The sequence below is a fragment of the Clinocottus analis genome, unplaced genomic scaffold, assembly GCF_023055335.1.
Source record: "Clinocottus analis isolate CAN_PGR_092001 unplaced genomic scaffold, fCliAna1.0.p SCAF_18, whole genome shotgun sequence".
Classification (NCBI taxonomy): Eukaryota; Metazoa; Chordata; class Actinopteri; order Perciformes; family Cottidae; genus Clinocottus; species Clinocottus analis.
In genome coordinates, this window is record NW_027175909.1 from 8,079,936 (window position 1) to 8,107,535 (window position 27,600).

Consider the following 27,600-nt stretch of genomic DNA (forward strand, 5'->3'; position numbering starts at 1 on the left):
AAATAATAACATAATTTTCCCTTTGAAATGCAAAACAATCATTCACACACACCCAAAGGTACTTGCACAGTCCGATAGGATGTATCATAGCATTACAGTGATTGAAAGGCCAGAGACACGGATCTGTGAGGAAACCTACTACAGCGACCCCCAATTATAAGGTTTTAGTGTTTTATCCCCTGAGTGTGTGTCCCTGTGCCTGTTTGCATTTGTGTTTTGTGTAAGCACAGCTTAATATGTTGTATTCACAGGTGTTGTCTGGTTGGCATATTGCTATCTGTTATGTTCTAAGTTTGTTAAACTACCTTTTACCTAATACTTGGAAAACATATTTAGGAGTGGAGGAGATGGGAGCGAGGATACATACATGAATGACAGATGGCACCATACATTCAAGACAAATGTATTTATTTATTTAGTACATACAAGCTCAAAATGTAATAAAATAATTTGAAGTAAGAAAAGAGGAACATCTTGGAAAAATAGGAGAAAGAAAGAGTAACCGTAAGGTTGAATGAAGGTGGGAGGAGATAGGAAAGTAAGCAGAAAGTGGAGCAGAGTGGTACCGTTTCCGAAATGATATTCACGCTGGAGTCTTTAAAGGATTCCTTGCATATTGTGACGTTCCACATGCTTCCAGGACGATGAGACAAAAAACTAAAACATTCAGGAGCAGCCATATATACTGTTTCTTCCCAATGTGTAATGTAATGAAATGACTATTGTTGCACATTACATTCTGACATCTATGTAATTCACCTGACCACCTCCTTTCTACTATAGTGTATCCGGTAGTCTCATTGTTAATTAAACCATATATTGAGTAGTGTATGAAATCTTGACCTTGCTTGCTTTTGTTAAGATCCGGTAAATCTATCCTTGGTTTTACAGTTCTCTATATCTTCATATCTGTATTAAGCTACAGTAGCATTACTAATTACTAATTGTAAGAAGAGCATTGTTCCACTTAAATACTATATTAATTGACTGAGTTACACACCACATATTGTTATTGTTCTGATCTAATTCCTTTGTGCAGTTAGCAATTGTCTCACTCACTTTACAAGAATTAACTCAGTTTGACCCTCCCTCAAAGTTTTTACCTCCCTCTTTTATTTACCCTTCCTCCTGAATTACTATATCTTGCTTCAAGTTTTTTTTTTCTGTACACTTTTCGCTTTCTCCAGCTCTAATTCATTCTTAACATTGGATCACTTTGAGGCTACTGTCTGATACCCAGCATTGGTCCCTTGTGGCAAATATAGCTGAAATCAATAGAAACTCATGCAATGCCCATTCGAAACGGGCCTGTTCAATACGAGACGATTTTTTGGCCGCTACTTGCACTTTTCTTGAGAACCGCTCATCCAAATAACTGTACTTCCTTGGGTCCTGAGAGACACACCTGCAATGACGTAGGCCTTGGTTACGCTTGTCTTTTCAATGTGACTTTTGTCATCCGAGTTCAGTTACTGCTGATAAAATCATATTTCCTTCTGCTGCTTTAAAATTAAAGCTTTTAAATTACAAATGAGTGCGGACTTTTACCATGAATAATTTATAGGAAATTAAATGTGTTTATGACAGAATTAGCTGAGCTTTGTTAGCGGCTATTCTTCAATAAAACAGGTCTACTAATACTGCAGGGAGGAAGATTAAGCAGCAAACAGGATGGGGACCTTGTATTGGGAAAAATTTATGGGAACTTAAATGCACTTATCACCAAATTAGCAAAGCTTTGTCAGTGACTCTTTGTCAATACAAAAAGTGTATTATACTCCTGCAGGGAGTTGGAGGAAGCAGGAAAGGGTGGGTCTTTCTGGGTCTAGGCTGTCTTACTTTTGTAATACCACTGATCCTCGTTGGCCCTTAATGCTACGTTCACACCAAACGCGCTGCGATTATAATCACACCGTGTTAAAGGGGGCGTGGCTTATCTTCATAAAAAGAGCAATCATTTCCGCCATCCATCATGAAAATTAACTGCTAGTTTTGCTTTATACTTGTGTAATTTCCACATATGTCAGAACATGAAACTCCATCGTGTCAGGGTTCATAATATTATCTGTAGTCCTACAACAGCATCTGAATGACGGCTGCTACCAGCAATACTTCATGTGGACCAACAGCAGTTTGATTCAGCAAGCAACGGCAGCCGGCAGGACTGCGGTGTTGACAGGAGGAGCTTCTCAACGCTGATTGGCTGACGCAACTCAGCGTCACACGATTTTTTTCGCCAGAGTGCGAATTCGCACCGCGTTAAAAGCTTGGTTCGCCCAGCGTCAAATGCTTTTTTTTGCAACTTATCACATCTGTGCATTGACTTTGCATGTAACCTGCTCATGCGTCAAATTTGCGCCATGTTTGGTGTCAACACAGCATAACACCCTGTATTTTAGATACATATAAAGCAATGATCTCAATGTCCATTACTTTAAATGAGAAACTGTTTATTTAACAACAAGGCTAATTAGCTATATCATTGTCCCCAAATCAATATTAATATTTTCGGGAAAAAATTAGAGGTCATGTATCCTCGATATCACAGCCTGACGTAACGAGTTAAATAGTGAACGGTATGTGAGGGAAAATGGTTTATATCTATCATAAGTTCAGAGGGTGTGTGTTATAGTTGCCACTTTGTTTTTCAAGGAAGAGGCCCTCATTGTTGTAAATAAGATATGCAATTATTATTGTTGTTTTTTAAATTAAATGTAACCAACAGATTCATTTAGAATAGCTTACAAACAGTATAACTTGAACTTCTTAGTCAGCCAATCAGATAAGTGGATTCATCCAGACCTTGGTAAAAAACATGTTAAATGCAAAGCACATCGCCTAACTATGACATATGTCTTTTAAAGTGACGGAAACACTGTGCAAAGCCAGCCCTATAATTAGATTGTATGTTGTTGTTTTTTTAGCTGTGTTCTCACCTCAGTCACTTTGAAGCATTGAAGCTGAGTCTTGGTCAGTCAGCTCCACCCTCTGTTCATGCTTTTCCATTCCTTCGATTTTGGCCGAGATGTTATGGATGGTGGTGGTGGTCTGCCCACTTGTCTGTTTGTGTATTCGCTCAAACACTTTAAGCTTTACTAAACTTTTTTTTTGACATTTTCTACGGAGACCTGTCTTAGTCTGCAGTGACTGTAACAGTGAGAGTAATGGAAAACCTCAGATGCTCAATTCATTCTCTAAAAGACACAGTCTCCAGATCAGCAGATGCTGTTGGTGTATCAGTTAAACTGGCCAGTAAAGTCAGACACAATACAATACACAATACAATTTTGTATTTCACTCTGTTGGTGATGTACTTTGGACTTCACTGTGATAAGTACGTCAAGTGTTATGTAAGTCATGCCTGTTCTCATGGTAGCAGGTGCAATGTACACCTCGAGTCAATATTGTGTGTGTGTATGTGTGCAGTACATTGACATTTTTTTCTTACCCGTGGAGGTCATGATAACTTCTAGATCAATTTATTTCCTTATCAGGATGAACAATGTTACATTTGTTATATTTTCTTGTATTGCATTGAGATAAACAAAAATAATAATAAAAGACGTTCTGCTAATCATACTATCAATATGGAAAAATGGAAATTTACAAGAGAAACAATAAGTGAACTTGGATCTTGTGTGCCTTTTTGCATTATTAAGGGTATACATACACTCATTTCATTCATGTCATGTGATCATACACATTAGTTTACAGTTTTTATTAAGTGATTTTTAACATACAACGGTCAACTTTATCTCCATTGTCTATAAATTACTTGATCAAATTGAGCTACCAAGGACACACATCTTCAACTATGAATGAAAAAAAAGACAACCGGGAAGTTCAAATCATCTCAACCTTTTATACTTGAAAGTTACAAAGGGAACAGCAGGAAACCACTGAAGGTGTTCCAGGTTGTAGAATCATCAAAAAGCCCACAGTTTTTTTGGAGACACATATAGAGCAAACTTCCAGGTTCCAGCTGTACAATTAATGCATTTGAAATGCTAGTATGACCATTAGCTACCTCAGCATTATGCATCACTATCTGATTGTTAAGGTATAAATTCACTGCCATCCACTCTCCTTTCTTGTTGTTAAAGGCAGTGCCTCTAAAATAGTAGACTCCCCTGACGGATGCTGTGAAGATGCCTGCAACAGGACAGAATCAGAGAGATCAGCTTTGTTCTCTTAGGCTTTATTAAGATGTTTGCGAAAATGCATACCTGTAGTTGGGTTGTAACATCCGCCAACATTTGTGAAGACTCTACCATAGATGAGTGGAGTTTCAGTAGGGTATGGTCCAATCTTTCCTGAATAGGACAAGCCAGCAGAGAAAGCCACCTTCGGAGTGCCTGATAACACTGATTGAATGATTTAATTAAGGAACAACAATTTGATGCAGAGTTTGATTATTCTTCTCAATAGCAATAACATAAATGATTGGTTAGTTCCAAGGGAAAGCCATACAATGTATTGTTTGAAAGTAGTCTGTTTCAAAATACCTGAAAGAGCTAATTCAATCCTTTCCAATGATTTCCAGAGGAATTGTAGATCAGTTTTAGACGTAGTGATCTCTTCCCTGAAATCATCAATCTGCTTCAGCAACTCCTTCTTACAGATTGTCACCCTATCATCCAGGGCTGCCAGGCCTGCTGCTTGTCCTAGGAGCACAGAAGTCAATCATTTCTAACTTCTCTTGGAAGATTTTCTAGAATCAACAAGTCTACAATTTTGGTAAATACTTACCAGAAATCAGTGTTTCAGCCTTCTCCAATTTTTGCTTAATCACATCCAGCTCCATTTTAATCACCGTCACATGTTGTTCCAAGGCTGTCAGTCTGCTTTTTATTCCTGAAAAACCACAGAAGCTGATGATGTTCTCTTAAGCAAGGCTGTTAGCATTACAGATATAGTGTTTAAAGTCCGCTTATCATCCTGTCCAGCCAAAGTAAGTCATATATCTCTAAAATTTCTATGAATTTGTTTTTTTATAATCCTGGCTGTGTTGGGTTATGTTTAGCTGATGCTTTGTTGGAGAATACGTTGAAGGATATCTTGCAGATCTGCAGGTTGTCTAGTTTCTTGAAAACTATTTTAGCATGAAGCTAACAACATCATGAGCCACAGCGTGATCTGACTTTTTGCGAACTATTAATATAGATTCATGGTCATTCCTAACTTTTATGTTTGAGTTGTGTTTGGAGCAAGTACAAACCACTTCTTGTAGCCCAGACTCTGCTGTTCATTCTGGTAGCTAACAGTATTATATTCATTAATTATATTGGTTCATGATTAGTCCATTGTACACAAACCGGAGGCTGGTCCAATTGTGGGGCTCTCGGGCTCAAAATGGGAGTAGCATGTAGCAATACATTTCTGGTTTGTAATTATTATTGCCACTGATATGACATCATATTCCACCTATACCTAGTCCACGGAACCTTTATTTATTTTCTGATTCCCTGGTGTCTGTGGTGTGGTGTGTTTGTTTTTCTGGGAAGTGTCAGCAGTTAGTCTTAGAATTATCCATCTCTTCCCTGAAAACATTCATGTCCTCTTCCTGGTTCATCTACCTCCCCCTCACAGGTTTTCATTCTCCAAACCAAGGCTGCCAGTTATGCTGCTTGTACCAGAAGCACGGAAGGCACAGATTTCTTACTGCACTTTTATTTTCTTCTAGAATTACAACGTCTACCAATTATTATCATTATTACTTACCAACATTTAGTCTCTTAACCTCCTCCAGGTTTTGATGCAGTTGTTGCAGTTCAGTTGTAGTCGCTGTCACCTGGTTTTCATTTGTTGTCAGTCTGAAGTTCATTTCTGAAAAACCATAGTGACTGAGTATGAGTGTCTGTTAAGCAAGACAAGTTTAAAGTAGTATTCCATGCCTTATTCATGAAAATATAGTTATGGTTTGTTATCATCTATTGCCACTAATATGACATCATATTCCACTCGTACCTGGTCCAAAAAACCTTTATTAATTGTCTGATTCCCTGGTGTTGTAGGGTTTGTTGTTTGTTTTTCTGGAAAACATTCAACTCCTCTTTCTGGTTCAGTACCTACCCCCTCATTCTAGAAACCAGGGCTGCCAGTTACGCTGCTTGTACTATAAGCACAATGATTTCTCACTGCTCTTCCAAGATTTTCTAGATTCACCAAGGCTACCATTTTATTAATTACTTACCAGTATTGAGTCTCTCAGCCTCCTCCAGTTTTTCCTTCTGGACCTGCTGTTTGCTTATTATTCTTTCCAGCTTCACCGTGATCGCTTTCACAAGGTTTTCTACAGCTGTTAGTCTGGCGTTTATTCCTGAAAAACCATAGATGCTGATGATGATGTTCTCCTAAGCAAGGCTGTTTTAAAGTAGTATTCAACAAAATCTTTATTGGTTTTCTGATTTCCTGGTGTTGTACGGTTTGTTGTTTTTTGCCAGATGTATAGATAGTAGGATATATGTTACTTGTTAACTTAAAATGGCACACAGCAAAATTTAAGAAACAAATAAAAAACACTTTCAGGATTATTATCTATTTGGAATGATGCAGCTGCAGTTTTAAACATCTACCAAATCGCAGCACAATATGTGAACAGTCTCGCCGCAAAGTTGGACTTTGATAAAGTGAAGCAGAAAATATTTGGTGAGCTTTTAGTGTAGACCATTCAGGCAAATCTTCAAATTGTGCGTTATGGATTTGTGTGTGCGTATGTGTGTGTATGTATCACGCTATATATTTCACATGTTCATTACCCAATGGTATTCAATACATCAAAATACAGCAGTAACATCCACTAAATAATCCAAAAATAATGCTCTGTGCTCAAATCATCATGCAATATTTGCGCATAATTATGTTTTTCCATTACATGGCCAATAACTCAGCCACAGAATGGCCTTCATGAACTCTATTCCCTTCTTTTAATCCGTACAGCCTGTAGGATCCCTCCTTGTCAACCAAACTTGGGATGACAGCACTGTTAGCCAACCACAATGAGTTTTCTGTCAAACGCTCGTTATGATTGGCTGGTAAAAAAAAACAAAAAATTGAAGTATGTCTTGTAAGTCTGTATTGAGTCTCTCGGCCTCCAGATTTTGCTTCGAGAGCTGCTGTTCAGTCATAGTCGCATCCAGCTCAACTCTATTCGCTGTCACTTGGTTTTGAGTTTCTGTCAGTCTGACGTTCATTTCTGAAAAACCATAGAGGCTGAGGATAATGTATTTTCAAGCAAGGCTGTTTTAAAGTGACGTTCCATGACTTCTCCATAACAATATATGTATGGTTTAAAAGCATCTTTTGCCACTGATATGACATCATAAACAACTCATACCCAGTTCATAGTTAGCCAGATAATTTAGGGGATAATATATTAGGCTTTTCAGTTCTTTGAAGCAAGTTTAGAAAAATCACCATAGCTACATATCGAAATCCCTTAACCTGGTCCAGAGTAGGTTTAGTAAAAGTTCACTTGATAAGCTGGACACTCCCACAGGACAAAAAAGGCAGCTCCCTTCCTCATTGATGAAGGAGCGATATTATTTATATTAGTTTTATAGGGAGGGAGTTCTTCCAGATCGTCAAGGTTCGTTCTCACGTCATCATGACTTCCTGTACGAGCGCCATCGATTCACCAGACAAGGACTCATTTATTTATGAGACTTTCTGGGGCGTTACATTGAACACCACACGGCACAGCCGAGTGTTGGCCGTCTCACATATTGTACACATAGTGTATGCAGTGTGCATCAAAGTGTATGCACATACTATATGCATAGACTATCTTACAGAGTGGATCACAGAGTGGTTTAGAGCCTTGTGCTTTTCCGCGAGTGGTACATGTTTGTATCGACGATGCATAAAATGCTGTGAAAGCCACTGCATGCCGAGCTGTTTGTAAGGTTTTTTTATTGCTTAAGAAATTTATGGATGTATTGGAGGCACTCATAATTATATGACAGTGTTATTAGTAGACAATACATATCATTATTGTAAAACATAATTAAGGTAGACTCGTGATAATACAGAGAATCACACACAATTTATTTCCGATTATGAATAATACATACATACTGTTCGCCCATACATATATTCAAACTCCCAGTTGTATGATAATTTACACATACATTAAGATAGACATCACGATTAATCGCAATTAATCGCATTATGTGCCAAATTCAATATTGAAGTAAAAACTACTGCATTTCACGCTTTTATTTTAAAGTAATGTTATCAGAACAATATAACAGGCACTTTGGAGCAACAGCAAGTTACCTTCCATACATGTATAGTTTATGAATCTGTTTTCCTTTTTTTCTGGATAGGTTCTGTTCAGTAGTAAGGGTCCCAGTGAGGGACAAACCACTCCTTCTTTTGTTCATGTTCAGTCTGTTGCTTATTGTAAAGATGTATGTTAAAGACCAGCAATTGATTAACTTTATACAAAAGCACTAGAGGCTTTTGATGTTTTCCAGTTCAGTTCAGTTTTTCTTACTAAGTGAGAAAAGTCCAGTCTGTGTTGGCTTGAACAAGAGCACTGAACATCTTGTGATGTGAGAGACCGTCTGAGCGCTGAAACTCAGTTATTACTTTATTGTTTCGATGGTGAAGTTTTTCTTTAAACGGTAATTATCACACAGGCATTTCTTTCTTTTTCAGCATCAATGTCATAAACAAAAATACCAGCCAATACATCATTATTGTTTTTTGTTTTTTTTAATATCAGCCATCTATGAAAAAAAAGTGTTGCAAATATTTGTTACGCTTTCAATGTGAACGCACCATTAGACTTTACCATCATTATGGGCTTAAATGCATGATGTGTAGTCATGATTATCTCCTGCTCTTTACCGTAGAAAAGAGATGCTTTTACTCTGAGTTTATTTGCCATTTTCACATTTGAAGATCATGAAATCTGTGCTTGACTTCTCCCCCTTTTAATGAGGAGCGTGCACGCACAAATATAAAGATGACTGACGTCTGGCTCGAATGAACGAGACCGTCTGAGCGCTGATCAGCCTTTGAGAAACCGAATTAGCTTGACATCAATCATCTCGGTAATTTAGGATAGATAATAGGACATTTGATTGACTTTGTTGAACCACGTACAAAGAATAGGGTCCAGGTGTCTTTAGTTTTAGGGTTTGTTTGTTGTTGTTTTTCTCGGAAAATGTAAAAATTCGGTCTCAGTAATATCCATCTCTTCCCTGAAAGCCTTAATCTCCTTCTTCTGGTTCAGCACCTCCCCCTCACAGGTTGTCATTCTAGAAACCAGGGCTGCCTGTTACACTTCTTGTACTAGAAGCCAATGATTTCTCACTGCTTCTTTCTAGATTTGATCTAGAATCACGAAGTGTGCAATAATGAGAATTACTTACCAGTATTGAGTCTCTCAGCCTCCTCCAGTTTTTGCTTCTGGAGCTGCAGTTCAGTCATTGTCGCATCCAGCGTCACTTTTATTGCTGTCACTTGGTTTTGAGTTTCTGTCAGTCTGGTGTTCATTTCTGAAAAACCATAAAGGCTGAGGATGATGTTCTTTGAAGTTGTTTTGAGGTAGCATTTCATGACTTCTTCATAAAAATACATTTCTGGTTTGTAATCATCTTTTGCCACTTATATGACATCATATTCCACTTAAAGACAGTTCATGGAACCATTTCTATCCAGTGCAGGTAACCTTTATTGATTTTCTGATTCTCTGGTATCTAGTGTTGTGGGTTTCTTTTGTTGTTGTTTTTTCTGGAAAAAGTGTCAGCATTAGGTTTTAGAGATATCCATGTCTTCCCTAAAAAACATTCATCTACTTCCCCCTCCCAGGTTGTCATTCTAGAAACCAGGGCTGCCAGTTACGCTGCTTGTACTAGAACCACGGAAGCCAATGATTTCTCACTGCTCTTTCAATGTTGTATTAGAATGATCAATTCTGCAATTTTCATATTTACTTACCAGCATTGAGTCTTTCAGCCTCATTCAGTTTTCGCGTCTGGCGCAGCAGTTCAGTCTTAGTAGCTTTCAGCTCCAAACTCATCGCTGTCACTTGGTTTTCATTGGCTGTCAGTCTGGTGTCCATCACTGAAAAACCATAGAGGCTGAGCAAGTCTGTTTTAAAGTAGCAATCTATTACTACTTCAGAAAAATACATTCATGGTTGAAAGTACCATATATAGAAGTACGGAAGCCAATGATTTCTCACTGCTTATTTCCACAAGTCTACAATCTTCATAGTTACGTACTAGCAATCAGTCGTTCAGCTTTGTCCAGTTTTCTCTTCTGGAGCTGCTGTTCAGTCTTAGTTGCTTCCAACTCCGCTGTCAGCTCTCTCACTTGCTTTTCCACGGCTTTCAATCTGGATTCCTTTCCTAAAATACTATAGAAGCTGAGCAAGGCTGTTTTAAAGTAGCATTCCATGATTTCTTCATTAAAATACATTTATGGTTTGTAATCATCTATTACCACAGATATGACATCATATTCCACTCATTCTTAGTCCACACAATGTTTATTGATTTCCTGATACCCTGTTGTCTGGTGTTGTGGGGTTTGTTTGTTGTTGTTTTTTTGAGAAAAGTGTCAGTGTAAGTCTTAGAAATTTGGTCTTAGAAATATCCATCTCTTTCCTAAGAGCCTTCATCTCCTCTTTCTGGTTCAGCAACTCCCCCTAACAGTTACGTTGCTTGTACTAGAAACACTGAAGCCAATGATTTCTCACTGCTCCTTCCAGATTTTATTTAGAGTCCCAAGTGTGCAATTTGAATAATTGCTTACCACTATTGAGTCCCTCAGCCTCCTCCAGTTTTTGCTTCTGGAGCTGCAGTTCAGTCTTCGTCACTTTCAGCTCCCCTCTCATTGCTGTCACTTGGTATTCGGTGGCTGTCAGTCTGGTGTTCATCACTGAAAAACCAAAGAGACGGAGCAAGGCGGTTTTAAAGTAGCATTGCATGTTTTTTTTTATTAAAATACATTTCTGTTTTATAATTATCTATTTCTGTTCAGTCCTAGTCATTTTCAGCTGCTCTTTCACCGCTGTCACATGTTTTTTATTGGTTGTCAGTCTGGTGTTCATCACTGACTGATAAACCATAGAGACTGAGCAAGGCTCTTTTAAAGTTGCATTCTTGTTGCAACTTTCTATATTAAAATACTTATTTCAGGTTTGTAATCATCTATTGTCACTGTCATCATATTTCACTGATATCCAGTCCACAGAACCTTTATTGATTTTCTGATTTCCTGGTCTTGTAGGATATGTTTGTTTGTTTTTCTGGAAAAAGTGTCAGCAATAAGTCAGACAACATGAATCTCCTCTTTCTGATTCAGCACCTCCCGCTCACAGGTTTTCATTCTAGAAACCAGGGCTGCTAGTTACGCTCTTGTACTAGAAGCACGGAAGCCAATGATTTCTCACTGCTCTTTCCAGATTTGATTTAGAATCACTAAGTGTGCAATTTTAATCATTGCTTACCAGCAATGAGTCTCTCAGCCTCCCCCAGTTTTTGCTTCTGGAGTTGCAGTTCAGTCTTAGTCGCTTTCAGCTCCAGTTGCATCGCTGACACTTGGTTTTGAGTGGCTGTCAGTTTGATGTTAATTTCTGAAAAACCACAGAGGCTGAGGATTATGTTATTTTAAAGTAGCATTCCATAACTTCTTCATGAAAATATATGTAAGGTTTGTACTCATGTAATGCCACTGATATGACATCATATTCCACTTATACATAGTCCATGGAACCTTTATTGATTTTCTAATTCTTGTGTCATGTTGTGGGGTTTGTTTGTTGTTATTCCTCGGAAAAGTGTCAGCATTAAATATTTGCAAATCGGTCTTAGAAATATCCATCTCTTCCCTGAGAGCATTCATCTTCTTCTGCTGGTTCAGCACCGCCCCCTCACAGGTTTTCATTCGAGAAACCAGGGCTGCCAGTTAGGCTTCCCTTTTCTAGAAGCCAATTATTTCTCACTGGTCTTTTCCGTTTTGAATCACCAAGTGTGCAATTTTAATAATTGCTTACCACTATTGAGTCTCTCAGCCGCATCTAGTTTTTGCTTCTGGAGCTGCTGTTCAGTCATTGTTGCATCCAGCTTCCCTGTCATTGCTGTCACTTGGTTTTGAATGGCTGTCAGTTTGGTGTTTATTCCTGAAAAACCATAGGGGCTGATGATTATGTTATTTTAAGCAAGGCTGTTTTAAAGAAGCATTCCGTGACTTTCAAAAATAAATACATGTACGGTTTGCAATCGTCTATTGCGACAGATTTGACATCATATTCCACTCGTATCCACTCCACAAAACCTTTATTGGTTTTCTGATTCCCTGGTGTCTGCTGTTGCAGTGGTTGTTTGTGTCTGTGGTTGCATAGAGGCTCAGCAAGTCTGTTTTAAAGTAGCATTCCATGACTTCTTTCGAAAAATACATTTATGGTTTGTAATTATTATTGCCACTAATATGACATATTCAACTCATATCCAGTGCACAGAAGCTATATTGATTTTCTGATTCCCTGGTGTCTGGTGTTGTAGGTTTTTTTTTTTCTTTCTGGAAAAAGTTTCCGGATTAATTCTAAGAAACATTTATATCTTCCCACAAAACAGCCATAGCCTTTTTCTGGTTCAGCACCTCACAGGTTGTCATTCTAGAAACCAGGGCTGTTCATTACACTGATTGTACTAGAAGCAGGAAAGCCAATGATTTCTCACTGCTCTTTCAAGCTTTTCGAGAATCACCAAGTCAACATTTTTAATAATTACTTACCGCCATTGAGTCTCTCAGCCTCCTCCAGTTTTTTCTTCTGGAGCTGCTGCTCCTTCATAGTCGCATCCAGCTTCCCTGTCATCACTGTCATCACTTGGTTTTGAGTGGCAGTCAGTTTGGTGGACATTTCTGAAAAACCACAGAGCAGAGAGGCTGAAGATTATGTTCTTTTAAGAAAGGCTGGTTTTAAGTAGCATTCCATGACTTCTTCATAAAAATACATTTCGGGGCGCCCCCCTGTAATTTTCTCTATATCGCCACATCACAATACGTAATTTAAGGTCCTCTTTCCTATATAACAGGTCGACACCTTGTTTTGTTATTAAACCAACTAAACGGCCGTATTTCATTGATCGGATCTACACGACAGCTTGTCATTTCTGTCTCTACGTGGTCGCGCGTAAACACTTTCTCTGCGCTGCTTTCTGTATCGCACACGTCATTGTTCCGTCCCGATGCGCAGAGACACGCGGGCGCACACCGGTGATAACTGAACACCAAGCAGCAGGCAGAGAGCGTCAAAAAATATGTCGCGTAAAAAAACAGACAACTATATCTGCGTTTTAAACGCTCCCAGGTAGAAGATTGCAAGACTTGCCCTCCTGCAAGGAGCACCGGAGCAGCTCTCTGAACCCAGAGCAGCTCTCCTGCTCAAGTGAAACGAGCCAAAGTGCTCGTGGCTTGTTCCAACAATGAGCTGCTGGCTTCACACATTACAAAGTACACGGACGTCAAACTAAGTCATCAATAAGTACATGGAGAAATGCCTGTACTTTCGGGTAAATGTTTACGGCTAACAGATTACATTGCGCATGCGTGACTCGGCGATTTTTGGCGTTTTGCCAAAGGCCAGTCTCCGCAAAGTCTCTGTGACATCGTCTTTTCTGCTGTTCCGTCTCTCAAAACCGTAACAAGATCTCATCTCATCAAGGAGCATGAACTGAGAGCAGCCGTATCAAGTCAACAACCGCGTTTTAAAAAGGTGTGTAGAGGAAAGCAGCTCACTGAGCCACTAATACTGATACAACCTGATTCTCACACATCTGCAGTCTCGTTCTGTTTTGTTCTGCAATTTGCTTTTAGTTTACCACCATAAGCTATTTAGTAGTAACTACATATTATTTATTTTTTGCACGGATAGAACTTTATTTGTATTGTTTTAAGTGATTGAAATGTTGTTTTTCTTTTTTGTGGTCTGACGGGGCAATTTGGTTAAATTGAAAGTTATTGTTATTGTTCTTTATTCTGTTATTTATAAAAGTGCAGAAGGAGTCACAAAAGGATGTTATTTACAGAAAAAGTAATGCTTTTGGTGTTTGTGTCATTGTCGGTGTCATCGAGGTCCCCCGCCCCCCCTGAAGCTGTAAACCTAGGGGAAACACTGCTGCCTGTACTTGAAGCACGGAAGCCAATGATTTCTCAATGTTCTTTCCAGAGTTGAATCTCCAAGTGTGCAATTTGGATAATTGCTTACCACTATTGAGTCTCTCAGCCTCCTCCAGTTTTTGCTTCTGGAGCTGCTGTTCAGTCTTAGTCGCTTCCAGTTGCTCTGCCATAGCTGCCACTTTGTTTTCATTGGCTGTCAGTCTGGTGTTCATCACTGAAAAACCATACAGGTTGAGGATGACTTCATAAAAACCAGATCTGCCAGTTGCGCTGCTTGTACTAAAAGCACAAAAGCCAATGGTTTCTCCACGCTCTTTCCTGATTTGATTTAGAATCACCAAGTGTGCAATTTTAATAATTACTTACCACCATTGAGTCTCTCAGCCTCCTCCAGTTTTTGCTTCTGGAGCTGCTGTTCAGTCATTGTTGCATCCAGCTTCCCTGTCATTGCTGTCACTTGGTTTTGAATGGCTGTCAGTTTGGTGTTTATTCCTGAAAAACCATAGAGGCTGATGATTATGTTATTTTAAGCAAGGCTGTTTTAAAGAAGCATTCCGTGACTTTAAAAAAAAAATACATGTATGGTTTGCAATCGTCTATTGCCTCTGATATGACATCATATTCCACTCGTATCCATTTCCACAAAACCTTTATTGGTTTTCTGATTCCCTGGTGTCTGCAGTTGCAGTGGTTGTTTGTGTCTGTGGTTGTAGGGTTTGTTTGTATTTCTGGGAAAAGTGTCAGCAGTAAGTCTTAGACATTCAATCTTAGAAATATCCATCTTCCCTGAGTGCATTCATCTCCTTTTTCTGGTTCAGCACAGAAGCCAATGATTTCTCACAGCACTTTCAAGATCTCTAGGATCACAAAGTCTGCAATTTTCATATTTACTGACCAGCAATGAGTCGTTTAGCCTCCTCCAGTTTTCGCTTCTGGAGCTGCTGTTCAGTCTTAGTCGCTTTCAGCTCCTCTTTCATCGGTGTCACTTGGTTTTCATTCGCTGTCAGTCTTGTGTTCATCACTAAAAACCATAGAGGCTGAGCAAGTCTGATTTAAAGTAGCATTCCATGACTTCTTTAGAAAAATACATTTATGGTTTGTAATTATTATTGCCACTAATATGACATATTCAACTCATATCGAGTGCACAGCACGCTTTATTGATTTTCTGATTCCCTGGTGTCTGGTGTTGTAGGTTTTTTTTTTTTTCTGGAAAAAGTTTCCGGATTAATTCTAAGAAATATTCATATCTTCCCAAAAAACATCTATCGCCTTTTTCTGGTTCAGCACCTCACAGGTTGTCATTCTAGAAACCAGGGCTGTTCATTACACTGATTGTACTAGAAGCAGGAAAGCCAATGATTTCTCACTGCTCTTTCAAGCTTTTCGAGAATCACCAAGTCAACATTTTTAATAATTACTTACCGCCATTGAATCTCTCAGCCTCCTCCAGTTTTTGCTTCTGGAGCTGCTGCTCCTTCATAGTCGCATCCAGCTTCCCTGTCAATGCTGTCACTTGGTTTTGAGTGGCTGTCAGTTTGATGTTAATTTCTGAAAAATCACAGAGCAAAGAGGCTGAAGATTATGTTCTTTTAAGAAAGGCTGGTTTTAAGTAGCATTCCATGACTTCTTCTTAAAAATACATTTCTGCATTGTTATCATTTCTTGCCACTGATAAGACATTATATTCCACTCAAAGCCAGTCCATGGAACCTTTATTGATTTTCTGATTCCCTGGTGTCTGCTGTTGCAGTATTTGTTTGTTTGTTTTTCAGTGAAAAGTGTCATCATTTAGTTTTAGAAATATCCATCTCTTTCTTAAAACATTCAACTCCTCTTTCTGATTCAGCACCTTCCCCGTATCGGTTGTTATTCTTGAAACCAGGGCTGCCAGTTACGCTGCCTGTACTTGAAGCACGGAAGCCAATGATTTCTCACTGTTCTTTCCAGATTTTAATCTCCAAGTGTGCAATTTGGATAATTGCTTACCACTATTGAGTCTGTCAGCCTCCTCCAGTTTTTGCTTCTGGAGCTCCTGTTCAGGCTTAGTCGCTTCCAGTTGCTCTGCCATAGCTGCCACTTGGTTTTCATTGGCTGTCAGTCTGGTGTTCATCACTGAAAAACCATACAGGTTGAGGATGACTTCATAAAAACCAGGTCTGCCAGTTACGCTGCTTGTACTAGAAGCACGAAAGCCAATGATTTCTCACTGCTCTTTCCCAATTTGATTTAGAATCACCAAGTGTGCAATTTAATAATTACTTACCACCATTGAGTCTCTCAGCCTCCTCCAGTTTTTGCTTCTGGAGCTGCTGTTCAGTCATTGTTGCATCCAGCTTCCCTGTCATTGCTGTCACTTGGTTTTGAATGGATGTCAGTTTGGTGTTTATTCCTGAAAAAACCATATAGGCTGAGGACTGTATTTCTGGGAAAAGTGTCAGCAGTAAGTCTTAGACATTCAAGAAATATCCATCTTCCCTGAGTGCATTCATCTCCTTTTTCTGGTTCAGCACAGAAGCCAATGATTTCTCACAGCTCTTTCAAGATCTCTAGAATCACAAAGTCTGCATTTTCATATTTACTAACCAGCAATGAGTCGTTTAGCCTCCTCCAGTTTTCGCTTCTGGAGCTGCTGTTCAGTCTTAGTCGCTTTCAGCTCCTCTTTCATCGGTGTCACTTGGTTTTCATTCGCTGTCAGTCTTGTGTTCATCACTGAAAAACCATAGAGGCTGAGCAAGTCTGATTTAAAGTAGCATTCCATTACTTCTTCAGAATAGTAAATTTCTGGTTTGTCATTATTTTTGCCACAAATATGACATGTTCAAAACATATCCAGTCCACGGAACCTTTATTGATTTTCTGATTCCCTGGTGTCTGGTGTTGTAGGTTGTTTTTTACTGGAAAAGGTTTCCGCAATTATTCTAAGAAACATCCATATCTTCCCAGAAAACATCCATAGCCTTTTTCTGGTTCAGCACCTCCCCTCACAGGTTGTCATTCTGGAAACCAGGGCTGTTCATTACACTGATTGTAATAGAAGCAGGAAAGCCAATGATGTCTCACTGCTCTTTCAAGATTTTCGAGAATAATCAAGTCAATGTATTTGATAATTACTTACCAGCATTTAGTCTCTCAGCCTCCTTCAGTTTTTGTTTCTGGAGCTGCAGGTCAGTCAGCGTCGCTGTCGCTTTGTTTTCATTTGCTGCCAGTCTGGCATTCATTTCTGAAAAACCATATAGGTTGAGGATTATGTTCTTTTAAGCAAGGCTGTTTTAAAGTAGCATTCCATGACTTCTTCATAAAATACATTCATGCTTTGTAATCATCTATTGCCACTGATATGACATCATATTATGCTTAAAGCCAGTTTATGGAAACTTAATTTATTTTCTGAACCCTTGGTGTCCGGTGTTGTAGGTTTATTTTTGTTGTTTTTCTGGAAAAAGTGTCATCATCTAGTTTTAGAAATATCCATCTCTTCTCAGAAAACATTCAACTCCTCTGTCTGATTCAGCACCTCCCCCTCACAGGTTTTCGATCTAGAAACCAGGGCTGCCAGTTACGCTGCTTGTACTAAAAGCACGGAAGCCAATGATTTCTCACTGTTCTTTCCAGATTTTCTAGAATTGCCAAGTCTACCATTTTCAGAATCGATTACCAGTAATTTGTCTCCCAGCATCCCCCAGTTTTTGCTTCTGGAGCTGCTGTTCAGTCGTGGACACATCCAGCTCCACTTTCATCGCGGTCACTTGGTTTTGAGCTGCTGTCAGTTTGTTGTTCATTTCTGAAAAACCACAGAGGCTGAGGATGATGTTCTTTTAGGCAAGGTTTTTTTTTAAAGTAGCATTCCTTGACTTCTGCAAAAAAATAAATGCATGTTTGTTATCATCTTTTGCCACTGATATGACATTGTATTCCACTCATACGTAGTCCACAAAACCTTTATTGATGTTCTGATTCCTTTGTGCCTGTGGTTGTAGGGTTTGTTTGTATTTCTGGGAAAAGTGTCAGCAATAGGTCTCTTAGAAATATCCATCTCTTCGCTTTAGAGCCTTCATCTCCTCTTTCTGGTTCAGCACCTCCCCCTCACAGGTTGTCATTCTAGAAAGCAGGGCTACCAGTCGCTGCTTGTTCTAGAAACACTGAAGCCAATGATTTCTCACTCCTTCCAGATTTGATTTAGGATCACCAAGAGTGCAATTTTATTAATTGCTTACCAGCATTGAATCTCTCAGCCTCCTCCAATTTTTGCTTCTGGAGCTGCTGCTCCTTCATAGTCGCATCCAGCTTCCCTGTCAATGCTGTCACTTGGTTTTGAGTGGCAGTCAGTTTGGTGGACATTTCTGAAAAACCACAGAGCAGAGAGGCTGAAGATTATGTTCTTTGAAGCAAGACTGGTTTTAAGTAGCATTCCATGACTTCTTCTTAAAAATACATTTCTGCTTCGTTATCATTTCTTGCCACTGATAAGACATTATATTCCACTCAAAGCCAGTCCATGGAACCTTTATTGATTTTCTGATTCCCTGGTGTCTGCTGTTGCAGTATTTGTTTGTTTGTTTTTCTGTGAAAAGTGTCATCATTTAGTTTTAGAAATATCCATCTCTTCTCTGAAAACATTCATCTCTTCGTTCTGGTTCAGCACCTCCCCCGTACCGGTTGTCATTCTTGAAAACAGGGCTGCCAGTTACGCTGCCTGTACTTGAAGCACGGAAGCCAATGATTTCTCACTGCTCTTTCCAGATTTGAATCTCCAAGTGTGCAATTTGGATAATTACTTACCACCATTGATTTGTGGGTTCAAGGGATTTCAGGATTTTGTTTTGTTTTTCTGAGAAAAGCTGCAGCAATAAGTCTGAGAAATTCAGTATTAGAAATATCCATATCTACCCTGAGAGCATTCATCGCTTCATTCTGATTTAGCACTTCCCCCTCACAGGTTATCATTCTGGAAACCAGCTCTGCCAGTTACGTTGCTTGTACTAGAAGCACGGAAGCCAAATTGCCCACCAAGTAAGCAATTTTGATAATTACTTACCAGCATTTTGTCCATTAGCCCCCTCCAATTTTTTCTTCTGGAGCTGCAGTTCAGTCTTAGTCGCATCAAGCTGCTCTGCCATCGCTGTCAGATGGTTTTCATTGGCGGTCAGTCTTGTGTTCGTCACTAAAAAACCATAGAGGCTATGGATGATGTTCTTTTAAGCAAAGCTGTTTTAAAGTAGAATTTCATGACTTCTTCATAAAAATTCATTCATGACTTGCAATCATCTATTGTCACTGATATGACATCATATTCCACTCATACCCAGTCCACAGAACCTTTATTATTTCTGATTCCCTGGTGTCTGATGTTTTAGGGTTTGTTTGTTTGTTTTTTGGGAAACGTCAGCATTACATCTTAGAATTTCAGCGTTAGAAAGATCCATCTCTTCCCTGAGAACCTTCATCTTCTGGTTCAGCAGCACCCCCCCCACGAGTTGCCATTCTAGAAACCAGGGCTGCCAGTTACGCTGCTTGTACTAGAAACACTTAAGGCAATGATTTCTTGCTGCTCTTAACATATTTGATCTAGAATCAGCAAGTCTGCAATTTTGGTAATTACTTCCCAGCATTGAGTCGTTCAACTTCCTCCAGTTTCTGCTTCTGGAGCTGTTGTTCAGTCTTAGTCGCGTCCAATTCCACTCTCATCGCTGTCACATGGTTTTCATTAGCTGTCAGTCTGGTGTCCATTACTAAAAAATGTAAAGGCTGAGCAAGTCTGTTTGAAACCTTCTTCATAAAAATACATTTCTGGTGTGTAATCATCATATTTCACTCATATCCAGTCCACAAAACCTTTGTTGATTTCCTGATTCCCTTGTGTCTGTGGTGTCTGGTGTTGTAGGTTTTGTTTGTTTGTTCTTTTGAGAAGTGTCAGCAGTAAGTTTTTGAAATTATATCTATAAAATATCCTTCTTGTCCCTAGGAATATTCATCTCCTTGTGTGTGGACTTAGGAACAAAGGTGCAATCAATTCAGAGGGAGAGGTTGTGGTGAGATGTGTTGTTGTTTAGGATTTGGTGCCGATGATAAGGATTTCTGGGAGTGGCCAGTTATTTGGAGATGGTCTCAATTTTGGTTTTGTAGAAAAATAGGAAAGACTGAGTGTGAGATCGATTGTTCATAGGTTTGAGAAATTTACTTTGTGGGGAAGAGTGGTGGTTTGGTTTACTGCATGCTGGTTTGGTTTAGTGCTTACTGGTCCAAGTGTTTTTGCCAACTTTCAGTGAGACAGAGGATATCAAGGTTGTTGTTGTTGCTAATTAATTAATTAATTAATAACGATGCCTTTGTGTTTTGTGATTGGTTTGAGGATTTGGGTACAGCAGCATAGAAGAAGAGGGAGAGAGGGAAAGCTCAATTTGTGGCATCGGCACATTATAGAGGCATGTCCAGTTTTCCCCGCGAATGCCACTAATGACATAGAGGCACTTCCGGTTCACTTCCGGTTTCCAACTCAGATGCAACAAATTACGTAGGCAGTTACCATTAAATCGGCTTTTGCCACTAGTTTTTAAGTCATGGCACCAGCACCTCGTAGAACGCTGGTGTCAGACCCGTTTTAAGTAAGTCACGGGTCTTTGTGTGTCCAAAAGTAACCCTTCCCTTTGATTTTGAAGGAAATGTTTAACGCAGCAGAGTGCACTCTTTAGTTGCGTGAGTTTACACGCCAGACTATTTGTGATAGTTCGCTACTGTAAGCTATTGTATTGTGTATTTGGGCGGCTCTCGAGGAAGCAGTGTTTGAGTGTAAGTTTCTGAGACTTTTATTCTGAATCGGAAAAACGAAAAGAGAGGTGTGGAGAAATGTTTCGAGTGAAAAGAGAAAGATGTAAATAAAGTAGTTGCCGGCCTGGCTGAACAAACAAAGCATCGGGTTGTTATTTTATTATTATTACACAGTATAGGCGCAAGAGGAACCCTTGGCTACACTACTATTTGTGACAGTGCATATACAAGCAGTTGCCACTAATTACGTGGCGGTACTTCTGCTTCCCAACTTAGGTGCCCATTGGCACCTGCAAGTAGTTGCCACTACTTCTACAAAATGCCACCAAATTTGCTAGTACTTTAGAGGCAAATTCTTTAAAATTATATATATATATATATATATATATATATATATATATATATATATATATATATATATATATATGTATATATATATATATATATATATATATATATATATATATATATATATATATATATATATATATAGAGCCTCGAAAAATATATATTATTGCAGTTTTGTAAGGTTGTCTAGGACCATCGCTCCGGGGAAACAGTGTGTGCATTGAAGAAACAGTTATTCTTGATTATTGATTCTCCAATTATCAGTTGTTGTTTTTTACAAAAAAGGGGGTGAGGGTTAGAACTGTGTGCTTAGTGCGAATGGATGGATGAGGTGAAGATTTGGCCAGATGGAGGAGAGGACAGTGGAGGACTGAGAGAATGGAGAGCAGGATTTTGCTGCGGTGCCGGAGTGAAGTGCGGTATCAAGCGGAGAGTCCGGGGAGGGAGCGGTCCTCGGAAAGGACTGCTGTGAGGCGAGACCCGGAGCCGCAACACGGCGGTTAAAATGGTTGAGGAAGTTGGTAATAATCCCTCACCAGATCAGGAAATTCCTGGAGGGCAAGGATGTCGTATTTATTCTCCAACGGGACTTCGAAGTGTTGAGTGGCAGGAGAGGGATGCCTGCCTCCCGAGCTGCTGTGAGCACAGACCAATGTTTGTAGTGGGACGGAGTGGAGCTGACCTGGGCTTTAGACTTAGCCTGGAGCCGTAGCCAGGACTCCTCAGAGACTGTGACCAGAGTAGAGAAGGTGACGACAGAAAGACGGTCGCTACTTGTGTTGGTTTGTGCTGGACCAAAGATGATGGTACCCATGAGCTTCTCAGCATCCTGAATCCTGTATAGTGTGGATATTCTTCCTTCTAGCTCTGTGAGTTCATTGGCCAGGTGGGACCAGCTGACAGTCGGATGGAAAAGTGAGTTTAGCCATAGTGGTTAGATGTGGCGGACACAGGGGCTCCAGCCCAGGTTAGTTCAATTCTGAGCAAAGGAAACTGCTGACTCAAAAAGAGTCCCGTTTTCACTTATCGAGTGAAGATACCCGGTATATGTGGTCCCAGTAGAATTAGCTAACTCAAAAGCTTAAAGTGGAAACTAGGTGGTAGCCTGAGCAGGTAGTCCGATCCAGGAAGTGTTTGACTTATAGGGTCAAGTACAGGGGAGGTAAAACATTTTGATGGATGGGCCGGGCCAGTATCAGATGGATAGAGAAAGTTTGTGTAAACTAATATAAATTAAAAGTAAAAAAACAAACAAAAAAAAAAGGACATTTCAGTGAAAACAGTGTTGTTGGTCACCCTTTTTTGTCAGTGCATCAAAGTTTGGTGTCAGTTTGGTTGTGTCAATTCTCAGGACAGATCTGAGGTGTTTGTCAGTTAACTCACTGGTTCTCATACTTTTTATGTCACTCCCATTTTGGAGGAAGAAAAATGTTCATGCCCCACCGCACCAACTAAATTGTTCCATGTCAATGCTACATTTTAAATAACTTTGTCTATGCTTTTTAAATCATAAAAAAAGACAATTTAAATCACTTTCAAATAAAGCAGATTGCTCCATCAAACTAAAACTAAAAAAATGCAAATGAACTTATATCTGTGCAAAAAATAAATATTTGGCAATATTACAATATCTTAAGACAATATCTTATTGTATCTGTGATCAACCTGTTTTGCACTGAATATATTATAAATATATTAACAATAAAGTGCAAACTGTAAAACATAGCAAATATTTGGCAATAAAGTGTTGTACTGTCACACTGCATAACAATAACATGCCACCTGTGCAAAAAAACAAAATGATTGCAGATATGCAAGTCATCAAGTTTTATAAGAATAAGTGGATGTAATGAGCCAGCTTTCCAGTGCAAATTTTAAAATGGAGTTGCAGGTGTAGCACCCTAAAATATGATATTTCATATGTCTTCCATTTCATGTTGTTATTCCAATGTTTGAGAGCATTAATTACCAGGAGAGATACTGACTGTGAATGGAAGACAGTATTGTATTGACCCTTTAGGAGAGAGCACTGTCTCCTTAATTGACGAGTTAGGAAGACGTGCAGTTTGCAGTGTTTAAAAAAAAAACAGAAGAAAAATGTATTAATATGCCAAATTTGATTAAAATACAATTTATGATTAATATCCCCTATATATGTTGTGTCAATAGTGTATGTGACTATAATGTGAAACACGTTTTATTCTACTCTTTATGTCTCCTCTATAGATGCTGTGTTAATGGTGTATTTTAAGGAAAAGTATGTATCAGCTGTGAGTAAAAACAATTGAATAACAATTCTACTATTTTAATGCCCTGTTCTGACCTGAGTGGCGCTAACTGTTGTAGTACCCTAATTTGGCTACACGATGGTTTGTAAGTTCAACCTTACCCCCTTCTCTCCTCTTTGTCTCTTTGTTTTACAGTATTAACACATGTATCAACTGCTTGATTTGTTTCTGTTCTAATTCATTATAATTTTGCTTTCTAGCCTTTTTGCTGCTGGCCTCCAGCTTAAATGTTGTCTTTTTTCAAATTTGAATTTAGTTTTCTAACTCTAAACTACTGCAAGTTTACACTTCCTGCCCTTGGCATGAAAGCAGCACAACAAAACCCAACGAAAGTCAGTTCTGTATTAAAGTTGTGCTCACGCCAAAAATGCTGTGTTCTCTGCGATGCTTCTGGTGCAAACCGCAGCACTACAAAACCTAAAATAAGTCCTTGTTTCACTAGATTGACTGGATCACATCAATACTAGAGCTCCTAGCTTAGTTAAACTAAGGTTGTGTCTGCACCAAAAGTGCCACATAATATGAATAATCCGCCAGAGATCTCTATTCACTCAAAAATCGTACGTTCGCGATCTATTTTACCAAGGCAAGCTGCAAATGCTCTGCCTCCAGATGACTTATTTACTAATCTCTCACAGCGAGTAGATCATACATCATCTTAACAGTACCGCCTCTTTTATTTTAATAATATCTTAACTTTATTCTATGTCGTGTTTTACGCTAAAAATGTATGGCCTCATCAGACCAACTTCTCTCCACTCACATCCGTTCTACCTATTTAGGATTCGGTTATTCTACTCTTTTAGATGTGCCAGATTTTAGAGATTCTGCCTCCCTTTTCTTTGTCTTCCTATGTGCGTCTAACAGGAAATCACATTGTTTGGAGTCTGTGTCAAAATCCACCTTTGACTGTGATTTGTCTGTCAACATTTAGTCATTGAAATTTAGTGTTAGAAATATCCATCTCTTCCGTGAGAGCCTTCAACTTATCTTTCTGATTCAGCACCTCCCGATTAACAGATTATCATTCTAGAAACCTGGGCTGCCAGTTACGCTGCTTGTACTAGAAGTATGGAAGCCAATGATTTCTCACTGCTCTTTCCAGATTTTATCGAGAATCCACAAGTGTGCAATTTTAGTTATTACTTACCACCGTAGAGTCTCTCAGCCTCCTCCAGTTTTTCCTTCTGGAGCTGCTGTTCAGTTATCGTCGCATCCAGCTTTCCTGTCATCGCTGTCACTTGGTTTTGAGTAGCTGTCAGTTTGTTGTTGATGTCTGAAAAACCAAAGAGGCTGAGGATTATGTTCTTATAAGCAAGGCTGTTTTTAAGTAGTATTCCATGACTTCTTTATCAAAATAAATGTGTAGTATGTAATCATCTACTCTTTCCTAAAAACATTCATCTCCTCTTTCTGGTTCAACACCTCTCGATCACCGGTTGTTATTCGAGATACAAGGGCTGCCAGTTACGCTGCTTGTATCAGAAGCACGGAAGCCAATGATTTCTCACTGCTCTTTCCAGATTTTCTAGAATTGCCAAGTCTACCATTTTCATATACACTTACCAGTAATATGTCCCTCAGTGTCCTCCAGTTTTTGCTTCTGGAACTGCTGTTCAGTCATTGTCGCATCCAGCTTTCCTGTCATCGCTGTCACTTGGTTTTGAGTGGCTGTCAGTTTGGTGTTGAATTCTGAAAAACCACAAAGGCTGAAGATTATGTTCTTTCAAGCAAGGCTGATTTTAAGTAACATTCCATGACTTCTTCTCAAAAATACATCTATGCTTTGTTATTGTCTATTGCCACCATTATGACATCATATTCCATCTATACCCAGTCCACAGAACCTTTTATTAATCTGATTCCCTGGTGTCTGTGGTGTATGGTATTGCAGGATTTTATTTTTTTTCTGGGAAAAGTGTGAGAAGTAAGTCAGAGAAATTCAGTCTCTAAAAACAGTCATCTGCTCTTTCTGGTTCATCTACCTCCCGCTCATAGGTTGTCATTCTTGAAACCAGGGCTGCCAGTTACATTGCTTATACTAGAAGCACGGAAGCCAATGATTTCTTACTGCACTTTCCAGATTTTCTAGAATTGCCAAGTCTACCATTTTCATAATCGATTACCAGTAATCTGTCTCTCAGCGTCCTCCAGTTTTTGCTTCTGGAGCTGCTGTTCAGTCTTAGACGCATCCAGCTCCACTTTCATTGCAGTCACTTGGTTTTGAGTTGATGTCAGTTTGGTGTTAATTTCTTGAAAAAAATTACAGAGTCTGAGATGTATGTTATTTTAAGTAAAGTTTTAAAGTAGCATTTTTTGACTTCTTCAAAAATAAATGCATGTTTGTTATCATCTTTTGCCACTGATATGACATTGTATTCCACTCATACGTAGTCCACAAAACCTTTATTGATGTTCTGATTCCTTTGTGTCTGTGGTTGTAGGGTTTGTTTGTATTTCTGGGAAAAGTGTCAGCAATAGAATAGGTCTCTTAGAAATACCCATCTCTTCCCTTTAGAGCCTTCATCTCCTCTTTCTGGTTCAGCACCTCCCCCTCACAGGTTGTCATTCTCGAAACCAGAGCTACCAGTCGCTGCTTGTTCTAGAAACACTGAAGCCAATGATTTCTCACTCCTTCCAGATTTTATATAGAATCACAGAGAGTGCAATTTTATTAATTGCTTACCAGCATTGAGTCTCTCAGCCTCCTCCAGTTTTTGCTTCTGGAGCTGCTGCTCCTTCATAGTCGCATCCAGCTTCCCTGTCAATGCTGTCACTTGGTTTTGAGTGGCAGTCAGTTTGGTGGACATTTCTGAAAAACCACAGAGCAAAGAGGCTGAATATTATGTTCTTTTAAGAAAGGCTGGTTTTAAGTAGCATTCCATGACTTCTTCATAAAATACATTTCTGAATTGTTATCATTTCTTGCCACTGATAAGACATTATATTCCACTCAAAGCCAGTCCATGGAACCTTTATTGATTTTCTGATTCCCTGGTGTCTGCTGTTGCAGTATTTGTTTGTTTGTTTTTCTGTGAAAAGTGTCATCATTTAGTTTTTTAGAAATATCCATCTCTTCTCTGAAAACATTCATCTCCTTTTTCTGGTTCAGCACCTCCCCCTCACAGTTTGTCAATCTAGAAACCAGGGCTGCCAGTTACGCTGCTTGTACTAGAAGCACGGAAGCCAATGATTTCTCACTGCTCTTTCCAGATTTTATTTAAAATCACCAAGTATGCAATTTTAATAATTACTTACCAGTGTTGAGTCTCTCAGCTTCCTCTAGTTTTTTCATGTGGAGCTGCTGTTCTGCCATTGTCGAATCCAGCTTCACTGTCATTGCTTTCACTTGGTTTTGAGTGGCTGTCAGTTTGGTGGACATTTCGGAAAAAAACACAGAGCAAAGAGGCTGAGGATTATGTTGTTAAGCAAGACTGTTTTAAGTAGCATTCCAGGACTTCCTTAAAATAAATGTCTGCCTTGTTATCATCTAGTGCCACCGATAAGACATTATATTCCACTCAAAGCCAGTCTATGAAACCTTTATAGATTTTCTGATTCCCTGGTGTCTGCTGTTGCAGTATTTGGTTGTTTTTCTGGGAAAAGTGTCAGCATTAAGTCTTAGAAATATCCATCTCTTCCCTGAGAGCTTTCATCTCCTTCTTCTGGTTCAGCACCTTACCGTCACAGGTTTTCATTCTGGAAACCAGGGCTGTTCATTACACTAATTGTACTAGAAGCAGGAAAGCCAATAATTTCTCACTGCTCTTTCGAGAATAACCAAGTCAACATTTTTAATAATTACTTACCGGCATTGAATCTCTCAGCCTCCTCCAGTTTTTGCTTGTAGAACTGCAGTTCAGTTTTCATCGCTGCTGCATTGTTTTCATTGTTTCCCAGTCTGCTGAAAATTTCTGAAAAAAAACATAGAGGCTGAGATGAGGTTCTTTAAGGAAGTGTGTTTTTAAGTAGCATTCCATGACTTAATAATACAAATACATTTCTGGTTTGTAATAGTCTGTTGCCACTGACATTACATCATATTCCACTCACACCTAGT

The 27,600-nt window shown here is 39.1% G+C and overlaps 2 protein-coding genes across 4 annotated transcripts in view; one reads left to right on the forward strand and one right to left on the reverse strand.

The window, feature by feature from the left end:
• The window catches only part of cntnap2a (contactin associated protein 2a), a 313,006-nt gene that overhangs the window by 166,271 nt on the left and 119,135 nt on the right, over positions 1-27,600 (forward strand). The gene's annotated exons all lie outside the window — the stretch shown is intronic.
• On the reverse strand, positions 3,849-27,459 carry LOC137788595 (flagellar attachment zone protein 1-like). Of its 3 annotated transcripts, XM_068581487.1 has the most exons (29): positions 27,350-27,459; positions 26,799-26,903; positions 26,227-26,352; positions 25,107-25,232; positions 24,691-24,816; positions 19,175-19,300; positions 18,354-18,479; positions 17,795-17,920; positions 17,255-17,359; positions 16,723-16,848; positions 16,403-16,528; positions 16,126-16,251; positions 15,562-15,687; positions 15,032-15,157; positions 14,503-14,628; positions 14,225-14,350; positions 12,751-12,879; positions 12,011-12,136; positions 11,465-11,590; positions 10,768-10,893; positions 10,236-10,361; positions 9,949-10,074; positions 9,381-9,506; positions 6,194-6,319; positions 5,722-5,826; positions 4,750-4,854; positions 4,506-4,664; positions 4,227-4,364; positions 3,849-4,152 (listed from the first exon to the last, which is right to left on the reverse strand). In XM_068581487.1, the coding sequence occupies exons 1-29, from the start codon at positions 27,408-27,410 to the stop codon at positions 3,875-3,877; spliced, it is 3,705 nt and encodes a 1,234-aa protein (XP_068437588.1). In that variant the 5' UTR covers positions 27,411-27,459; the 3' UTR covers positions 3,849-3,874. The 3 variants fall into 3 exon arrangements, with proteins under 3 accessions (XP_068437588.1, XP_068437589.1, XP_068437590.1); XM_068581488.1 differs by lacking the exon at positions 11,465-11,590; XM_068581489.1 differs by lacking the exons at positions 18,354-18,479; positions 19,175-19,300; positions 24,691-24,816; positions 25,107-25,232.